At 32.7% G+C, this 9,751-nt stretch overlaps 1 protein-coding gene across 1 annotated transcript; it reads right to left on the reverse strand.

The window, feature by feature from the left end:
* Nucleotides 1-978: 978 nt before the first annotated feature.
* Nucleotides 979-9,419, reverse strand: LOC112022615 (metal tolerance protein 4). The gene is made up of 7 exons (XM_065759841.1): nucleotides 9,012-9,419; nucleotides 6,765-6,928; nucleotides 6,041-6,239; nucleotides 2,787-2,965; nucleotides 2,538-2,688; nucleotides 1,773-1,903; nucleotides 979-1,472 (listed from the first exon to the last, which is right to left on the reverse strand). Exons 1-7 carry the CDS (start codon nucleotides 9,211-9,213, stop codon nucleotides 1,293-1,295), a joined length of 1,206 nt encoding a protein of 401 aa, XP_065615913.1. The 5' UTR covers nucleotides 9,214-9,419; the 3' UTR covers nucleotides 979-1,292.
* Between the last annotated feature and the right edge of the window lie 332 nt (nucleotides 9,420-9,751).

The following is a 9,751-nucleotide window of genomic DNA, read 5'->3' on the forward strand; positions in this document are numbered from 1 at the left end:
CTCACACGTCTTACCATTCATGCACAAAATAAATATAGTAAGTATCTAAGTTGGACAACAGTTCTAGAAAGTAAAGAGGCCTAACTATAAACAGATTTTGTGCGACAATATATATATAGGGTTGTGTTAACGGCACCGTAAGATGCCATTAACAACACAATTTTTGACAGCTTTTCAGACTTATGAGCAACTTTTGGCAATTTTTTTTTTATCTCTTTTGGCATTTTTTTTTTTTTACAACCTTTTTCCTTTTTTTTGAGTGAAACCCAAAAAGGGAAATGTCAACATTTCCCATGCATATATATGGCCTTTTTTGCTAAACAGCATGAATTTTGGAAATATTTAAGTAAAAAACATCAGGTCAAACATATTTAGTTATCTAGCATGTTATATGGACTTCTGAGTTCTTTCCAAAACTTCTCATTCAAACCACAAAAATTGTTAAGACTGTTATAAGTGAGAACACTAGTGAATCACTAGAGAAAGTTCTTTGGAGTACTAGAATTTCAGTGGTTGTGGACAAGTTTTTTTGTGAATGGAGTTCTATAGAAGGATTCCAAAGTTTTAGAAGTCACTACAATGGGAAGCAAACACATCGTTTGTTGAGATTGCATAAAGAGTCTAGGTTATAAAAGTTAGATAGGTTCTGAATGTTGTAACTTTTTCTTCTATAATGAATTTCCTATAGGGTTGGATACCTGGAGTAGTTTTTCCTCCAAGGAATTCATCAAAGATTTCCACTTTGTCATCAAATTAGATTGTGTTTTTCATTGCTTTTAGATTTTGGTGATACTAACTGTGATTATGCAATCTAACAATTTTTTAACACTAAAATTAATATATAAAAAAATTAGTAACATTTCATTAATTTATCAGTAGCTTAAGTTATTAGAGTCTAAATTAAGTTTTTTCACATTTTAATTGTGAACGACAAAAAGAGCTTCTTACATAATTGCCTCTGTGCTTCAACATAAAGAAAAAGCATTTGAAACCCAATGGAGACCATAAATCATAATTGCACTAGCATGTCACAAGGGGAACTATTAGCATTATTGATAGGGAATGAGCAAGAGAAGTGAGCGGCTTAGGTGAAGAGACAACTATTTTCTCAAGGGCTAACACAATTCAGCTGGACCACATCTCATGAATCATGACCCTCCCTTACCTTAGGGGCCAAACTCACTCATAAAATAAACTAAACTAAAAATAATAAAGGTGAACGATTTTAACTCCACAATGTCAAAAGATTATAACACATCTTCCATGTCAGACTTGTCTGAGCTATTCAAAATTCAAGTCAAATTGTTGGGTAGTCTGCTGAGTACAGAGTGCTCTGGCTTGTGATCACATTCATAATCAAGGTGGACAAATGCCCGCTCAACTTCTGGAAGTTTCTCTAGCTTCTCCTGCAAGGTCTCTCCAATGGCATGTGCTTCTTTTAAGGGTAGCTCTTCTGGGAGTTCAATGTCAACCTGTTTCAACAATAGAATAAATTAAAGATCATTACTTTGCTATTCAAAACTAGGGTGCTTAGAAGCGTCTAATGTAACTTTGCAAAAATTTCATCCGCATAGCATAATAAAATTTAAAAGAAAATCTCCCACAAAATATTTAATTTGCAATTTCTTCAATGGCATCTCAAAGGGAAGGGAGGATCACAGTTTTGATGTCTTATTGTAGACTCAACTTTTGTTTTGAATGAAATAAAAGATTGAAGTTGTGATCGAAAGCTCGCCACTATTTATTTTTACTCAGAAATTTACATGACTCACCTCTACAAAATAGAGAACACCAAAGGTGTAGGCACGGACAGTGTCAATACGCTTGACTTGAGGGTGCCTCATGACAAGATATGTTAGTTTCTGCAAGACTTCAGGAGGTGCAGACTGTCCCACAAGAGAAACTGCATCAAGATATGCAGCTTAAAATAGTTCTAAATATGAATACTACAGCCATGTAAAGTACATAAAGCGTAGCCAAGCACAAATTAGAATTTATCAATAGTAAATTTTGTAGGACACATGCATTGGGATAAGGAAGTAGGCACTGTATTTATAACTTCAATTTCTACAGAAAATAGATATTTTTCCTTCTTTTCCAAACATTTATTGTTTAGTTCTGGTACCAACCAGTATCCTGAACGCTACGTCCTTGATAAATTAAATATGAAACCAGAATTTATTTTGATATTCTTCTTTTCGTTTCTTCATTTTTCTGGGAGGTAAAACTAAAACCTTTTGAAGCATAAATGATTCAAATAAAAGAATATCCTTCTTCAACCAAACTAATATATAAAGAAAGCACAGATAAAAATAAAATTAACAGAAATCAATCAACATAAAGAGCCCAAATGGCAATCTCTGAAAGCACTGGAATTTAAAAAGCCTCCAACTTCAACAACTATTGTGATGAATAGTGAGAAATTCTTTAAAAGAACAAACATCCAAAGGAAGCATAACCTTTAATCTTGTTTTCTTGTCAGAATCATGCAAAAGATTGTGAGATCAAACAGAATGAAAATGAGGTTGAAGGAGTACCTGCATTTTCAAATACAGTTTGAGACCAATTTATCATTGTGTACAACGCAAGGATGATGGCACCAGTGGGGTCAATCCACCAAAAAAATTTATCGGCAAGAAGAGCTGCAGCTAATCCAACCACATTAGTTACCACATCAAAAAAGTGATCCTGCACATTGGCATCATTTCAAGAAGTTATGCAGCTGATAGCTAGAAGGATAATACATATGACAGAAGCTTAAGAATATAAATGTAGAGATAGGAAACCTTTGCATATGCACGGACGATATCATTTTGTGAGCCTTTACAGTATATCCAGAGGGCAAGTTTTACTACAGTAGCAGATATCATGATTATGCACGTCCATATCAATTCACTTTTGGACAGTTTTTCAGAAATTTCATCTTCAATTAGTTCTTCTGCAGCCAGAAGCAACACCTGAAAGCCTGTAAGAAAAATGGAAGAGTGTAACAATCCCAACCTTATCAAAAGGAATCTATTCCATATTCAGAGAAGAAATCCCCTAATAGTTTCATCAGTGTTTTTTTTTTTTTGAAAAGCATCAAGATTTTTGAATAAGTTGAGACAGAATATTATGACATTAGATGCAAATCTTTTCCAAGTTACAATTGTTGAAAGCAAGAAGAATCCTGTGAGAAACCCAAAGGTCAGATTATCTTCTGCAAAGAAATTAAGCAATATTCTGAGGTTATGAACACAACTGAATACATAATTCTTCTTGATACTACGTAGTCTAGCAAGTAATTAATCAATAGAGCGTAGTAGTTGCAATTAATTATTCTTTGAAAAATCTGATTTAGACCCTTATGTGTTCTAAAAGGTCCGATACCAATAGAAAAAAAAAATATATATATATATATATATATATATCTGATTTCAACCCCAAACACTTATACAATGTATTAATCTGATTAGTTCAACAAGTTAAGTGTATTCCCAACAGACAATCCAACATGCAATTCAGCCACAATAATCAATCACCAAATCTAAAGACAGTAATAATAAAAAACAGAAAAAAGGCACACAGATTTATTAATGAAGTGGAAAGCCAATAAAAAATTTATATGTTATAAATCTTGTTATTAGAGATTATTATGTATTGTATATAATAGATGAGCACTTTACTTCAATCTAGCCTGCGCCTGAGCTTTGCGCTTTACCCTTAGTTTCAGAGAGGCCTGTGCACTTGACGCTTTTACCAACACAATATAATGTATTGGTCATAAAGCAATGGTCTCTCCTTCCTTTATTATGAGAAGGGAACTTCTAAATTATCTTTTGCTTAAGAGCAGTTACCCACTAAAGCTTGAAGCAGGTGCTGTCCTTAAACATAGCAATTCACATAGCTTCTTCATAAGCAGCAGGGAAATGTGACACGTACATCCACTAACTATATGAAAGTTCTAGTAAAACCCATCTGGAATTATATTAAGCTCAAGCCCCAAGCAGTCTCCAGAAAAATGACAAGAATGACCAATATAACCTTTTCTGGATGCCTAATTTCTCAGCCATTATATCCCCAGGCACTTAGATGTAAATTACAACATCGTGTCAGGTCATGTGTCCAAACAAGAACAAAAATCAGAACATTTTAAAAGCTCTCTGCCTACCTCAAACTTCAAGTGAACATTGTATGTTTTATGCATGTTCAAACTGCAGGAGGAAGCTCTTATTCTTAATCAATCACTAAGGAAGTATGAGTAAGCCATACTTTTCAGGAATAAGTTCCTAATGTGTCTTTCATAAGTCCTTATCTAAATCATGCTTCACATGTAATAAAAAATGTATCAACAAACTTGCTAGTATTAAATAATGTATTTGGTTTCTAACTGTTTAGGTATTTCAATATTGTTGCGACAAGAAGAAGACAGTTTGTTATATCAACCACAGCAGTAATTACTGATATGGGTTGCTTTAGAAAGCTTTAGGCATTCTGATTAACTATCCAGAAACCATTCATTAGAAGAATACCAAAAAACAATCCCAGTATTTTCTTTTACTTTTGTGTACAATATTTCACCAATTAGGAGTATTCATAAACATTTTTTTTTATATTTCACCAATTAGGAGTACAATATTTCAAGTTCCTATTTCTTTATTTTTGACAAGATGTTAGGATATATGTAGAACTTGTTAGAACATATGTCATATAGAATTGGCTAATCTTTTGACAAAAGGCACTTTACTTGTAATTGGGTAGATCTAGGATGTGTTTAATATTTTAAGGAATAAGAGTTCATGTTTAGTATTGAAACCATGCAAATCTGTTCAAGAATCAAATGAAGAAGTATTGTTCATTAAAGCTCGATAGTATACATCTATCGAGCTTTAATGTTTAATTCTCGACAGCTCTCGATAGACGTTGTATCTATTGAGAATTACGAAATTCAGATTTCTAAATCTGTTTTTCATGCATATCCAAGTTATTTGTGTAGGGTTTCTTTTCTCACAACCTTAAACATATATAAAGATTATTTTAAGGGCCGTCAAAGGATATGCAATTTGATGCAAAGTGATTATTTACTCAAATTGTGACTAGAGACAATTTGTCTTAGTTCATCTTTCTCTTAAAGAAGCTGCTGCGTTTGTGCGCTAAGAGTTTTGTAACCAAGAAGCTTCTTGATTTTTATCGTCTAGATGAACTGAAGAACTTTGCAGCCAACATCTTTTTCAAGTTGGTGTGTGAGTCATGTACGAGGATCCGTGCATTGATTGGTTAGTCACGTACTTGGAGCCGCGCATTGAAAAAAAAGATTGTCACTACATTACAAGCTCAATTGTGTATTGGGGTAAGGATTCAATTATAGGTTGGTACAAGGTACTGGAATTCCTTTACTTGTAACTGCTTGTTTTGATAATAGTGGATTCTCGGGAGTGGTGACCTTAAATTCACCTAGTGGGGTTTTGCCTCGGTTGTTTTCCCTATTCGTAAACAAATCACCTGTGTCAAATTTATTTTCCGTTGCATTAAACTTAGTTGATGATTTGTTTGTGCTACCACGCTTACTGCATGAAATTGAATCTAATTAATTAACTTGGCTAATTAATTGATTAAGTTACCAAATGGGTCAATACATTCTTGGCCTATCACAAGAAAAACCAATTATTAAACATCGATTATGTTGCCTATGCTAGAAAGTTGATGTAATCTGGCCCAACTATCCAGAAACCATTCATTAGAAGAATATGAAAACTAGTACCCTGTTTTTTCTTTTACTTTGTATACAATATTTCACTAAATTAGGAGTATTCGTAAACATTTTTGATCATTTATATAACATATGATCAAGTTCCTATATTTGTAAACTATTAACAAGAGAAGACAATTGTTAAAAATCAATTACATTGCATTTACTTCGCTTTATATGTCTTCAATAAAATGTAATTCGATAATTGGATAGGTTCAATTAACAAACAAGTTCACCGTAAAAAAGGTAGTCAACAATGACATGACAGAAAACCAATGGAAACCTAAGGCAGGTGAAGGTACTGCAACATACCAAGTGTAGCCATGACAATAGCAAAGATAATTATGCCTACTGGCTGCATCCTCAAGTTTCCAATAGGACGTTTGTAGATATTTACGTTCTTCATTGCCAGGTGAGTGAAACAAAGAATGCCATCGGCCATGAGATAAAGTAAAGAATCAAGTGTTGATGCAGCAATGGCCAAAGATCCACTCTTTATTGTGGCATAGACCTGCACATTGTAATGCATATTGTTATTATGGGAGTTTGTATATGAGCAATAGGTTATATTTATATTGATAACATAGGGAACCTTACTAAAGAAGATCCCTTTGGACTTGCCTCTAGCCAGTAACACATTATATAAAATGGTGATTTAGGGGTGACTGGATACATGTTAATCAATTTAATACTTTTGTCATATAAAATGAATTATTTTAAGTGCTTTTTAACTCGAAGTATATATATTCTTCCAGAATATTGTTTGGTTAGATTACACTATTTTACAAGTTCCACCTTTGAGCTTTATCAGAAATAAAACTTGGGTTTCCCAGAGCTTTTAACCGTTCTAAAAAAATAGGGGTTTTTTCTTCATCAAACTCAACTGAAAACATATATCCTGTAAAACATGAACACAAATGAAAGCTCGTCTTCTTTAAATATGCGTCATAAAGTTTTAAAACACACTATCCACTCAGAGACAGCTTCTTGGAGTCTGGTAGACCATGAAAATAAAAAAGTTATATATCTACATCACCTTAAACGCCAGAAGTATTATATTTGCATAATTAGATATCTTCATTGCTCTTTCATTTCGAGCATCTTCTTCCTCATCATCAATACCGTTAGATGTCACCAAAGAATCGACTTCTTCAAAGGATTTCAGGGTATTGATTTGTCTTTTATAGTACTCCCTTTCTCCTATAATGAAGACAACGCATTCATTCATTGTAAGAAAAGGAAGAAATTTTTAACGTCACTCATGACTTTATATTCATAATCTCATTTCTTCTTGTTCCCCAATTTAAATGAAACTTTAAATTCTTCTCCTAGCTATTTTCTAGGCCTACAGTACAATACATATATATGTGTATGTCTTTGAATTTAAAAACATATGTCGGCATATATGTACGTCTAGCACTAAGGAAAAAAGAAAACCCAAAGTCCAATATTAAGTTATACTCCCTCCGTCTCACTTTTTTTGTCCTATTTGAAAAGTCAAATTTTTTAAGAGAACATCATTTATTATCTTGTCTACCTTTTAAAAATGTATAAGTTTCCAAAACTACCATTAAAAAATTTTATCAAAAAATTGAATTAGTAAATTAATAGGGGGTATAATAAGAATATTAGTAAATTGATGATTTTTATTTTTAGAAACAGGACAATATTTTGAAATATCTCAAAATGAAATAGAGGGAAAAAAAAAATGAGACGGAGGGAGCATTTAGTAGTTCATGCTATTACACAAAACCATGGTCCCCATAACGACATAACATTTAGAGTATTTCTAGAGTATCAAAATGCAACGCAACTTACAAGTCACGACACTAGGACCTTAATTGTATAAAACAGATGTACAAAAGTGCAGAAAGGGCAGTTTAAGGAAAAAGAGTTTTTTTTTTTTTCCTTAAATTATAATTCTTCTGCTGTTCTCCATAATCCCTTCTATGTGTAATGGGTTTTACGTGTGATTAGTTTTAAGGTTTTTTTTTTTTTTTTTTTTTTTTTTTTTTTATATATATGTGTATGTCTTTGAATTTAAAAACATATGTCGGCATATATGTACGTCTAGCACTAAGGAAAAAAGAAAACCCAAAGTCCAATATTAAGTTATACTCCCTCCGTCTCATTTTTTTTGTCCTATTTGAAAAGTCAAATTTTTTAAGAGAACATTATTTATTGTCTTGTCTACCTTTTAAAAATGTATAAGTTTTCAAAACTACCATTAAAAAAATTTATCAAAAAATTGAATTAGTAAATTAATAGGGGATATAATAAGAACATTAGTAAATTAATGACTTTTATTTTTAGAAACAAGACAATATTTTGAAATATTTCAAAATGAAATAGAGGACAAAAAAAATGAGACGGAGGGAGTATTTAGTAGTTCATGCTATTACACAAAACCATGGTCCCCATAACGACATAACATTTAGAGTATTCCTAGAGTATCAAAACGCAACGCAACTTACAAGTCACGACACTAGGACCTTAATTGTATAAAACAGATGTACAAAAGTGCAGAAAGGGCAGTTTAAGGAAAAAGAGTTTTTTTTTTTCCTTAAATTATAATTCTTCTGCTGTTCTCCATAATCCCTTCTATGTGTAATGGGTTTTACGTGTGATTAGTTTTAAGGTTTTTTTTTATTATTATTTTTGGGTAGAAACTCAATAATTTTTTATTCAATGTGTATTTTTGAATAATTTTTATTCATGTTTGCAAAATCTTACAATGACCGTATATCAATATATCTCATCTATAACATGGTTTAAATTTCCAAATTTTTATATTTTAAAATTATGCATAAAAGAACAGTAAATAACATTTGATTAACACAAAATTTAGCACATGAATAAAAACAGATAATCTAAAGGTTGAATTTTATTTAAATATTACTTAAATGGAAAGTTATTGAGTTGGGTAACTTGATCCTTACATATACACGATTGAGTTAACGAGCTTTGATTGGTCCAAAACATCACCTTTTTTTCTCTCATTCAAATAGACCTATCATTTACACCAATCACAGCATACACCTCAGCAAGCTTGAGAGATTAAAAAAAGAAGAAGGTGAAATGTAGTGTAAAAGACAAACAAAACAAAACAAATTCTCACGTTTTTTTTTTTCGGATAGAATTCTCACGTTTTCAAGCTAAGAACAATGAGTTAAGTTTGTCTATCCCATGTACTTGTCTGTATATATTATATGAACCCATTTTATTTCCTGTATTTTTTTCTGACAAACCAAACACACATACACAGAGAGACAGAGACATAGACCTTTGGATAAGCCGGAGGCTTTGGAAAGGTCAAGGTCGAATGGATCAGACTCAGGGTCAATACCAGACCGAAGCTTATCAGGCAACCTTGACACGAACTCGCCCCTCAGCGAGTTCACCGAGTACCTCCGACTCAGTCTCCCCCACCTTCTACCGCTTCTTCTCCCCCCTAGAATCGGCGTTTTCAGATCCGTACCCTCCATATCCCTCACTCTCTCTCACTCTGTGTTCTTACTTTTGCTTTGTCTGTTACTCTCTGTTTATGTGTCTTTTCTAAGTTCATGTGTCTTGCAGTATATAACATGTAGCTTCTCTGATTAACACGCCAGTTGACTTGGAAGTTGGATATGGAAGACTTGTGAAACCAGACGAATTTAGAGTAAGGTGGGGTAGCCATGTGAAGCATGGTTTGTGCCTACTGGGGCAATTCTCGTATATAATAAATTTCAAAGGATAAAAGTGTATAATAAATTTTAAAGGATAAAAAAAAAAAATAGTAGCATTACGCGGCTGTCTCATAATTAATCAAAAAGGTTTGCTTTATGGTCTACTACAATACGAGACAATCTTTGGTAAAGTTTACAGGAGTCTTGAGAAAAATGGGTGGAAACCCGTTTAAAAGAGGTCAAAAAAATTTTGGCATCTTTGAATAAGAGACCGTTTGGCTTGGGTGGAAAAGCTGAACGCGTTTGCGTTTCAGCTTCTTCTTCTTCTTTTTTTTTCTTTTTATTTTTATTTTTA

Source organism: Quercus suber, unplaced genomic scaffold (assembly GCF_002906115.3).
Source record: "Quercus suber isolate HL8 unplaced genomic scaffold, Cork oak 2.0 scaffold_343, whole genome shotgun sequence".
NCBI classification, from domain to species: Eukaryota; Viridiplantae; Streptophyta; class Magnoliopsida; order Fagales; family Fagaceae; genus Quercus; species Quercus suber.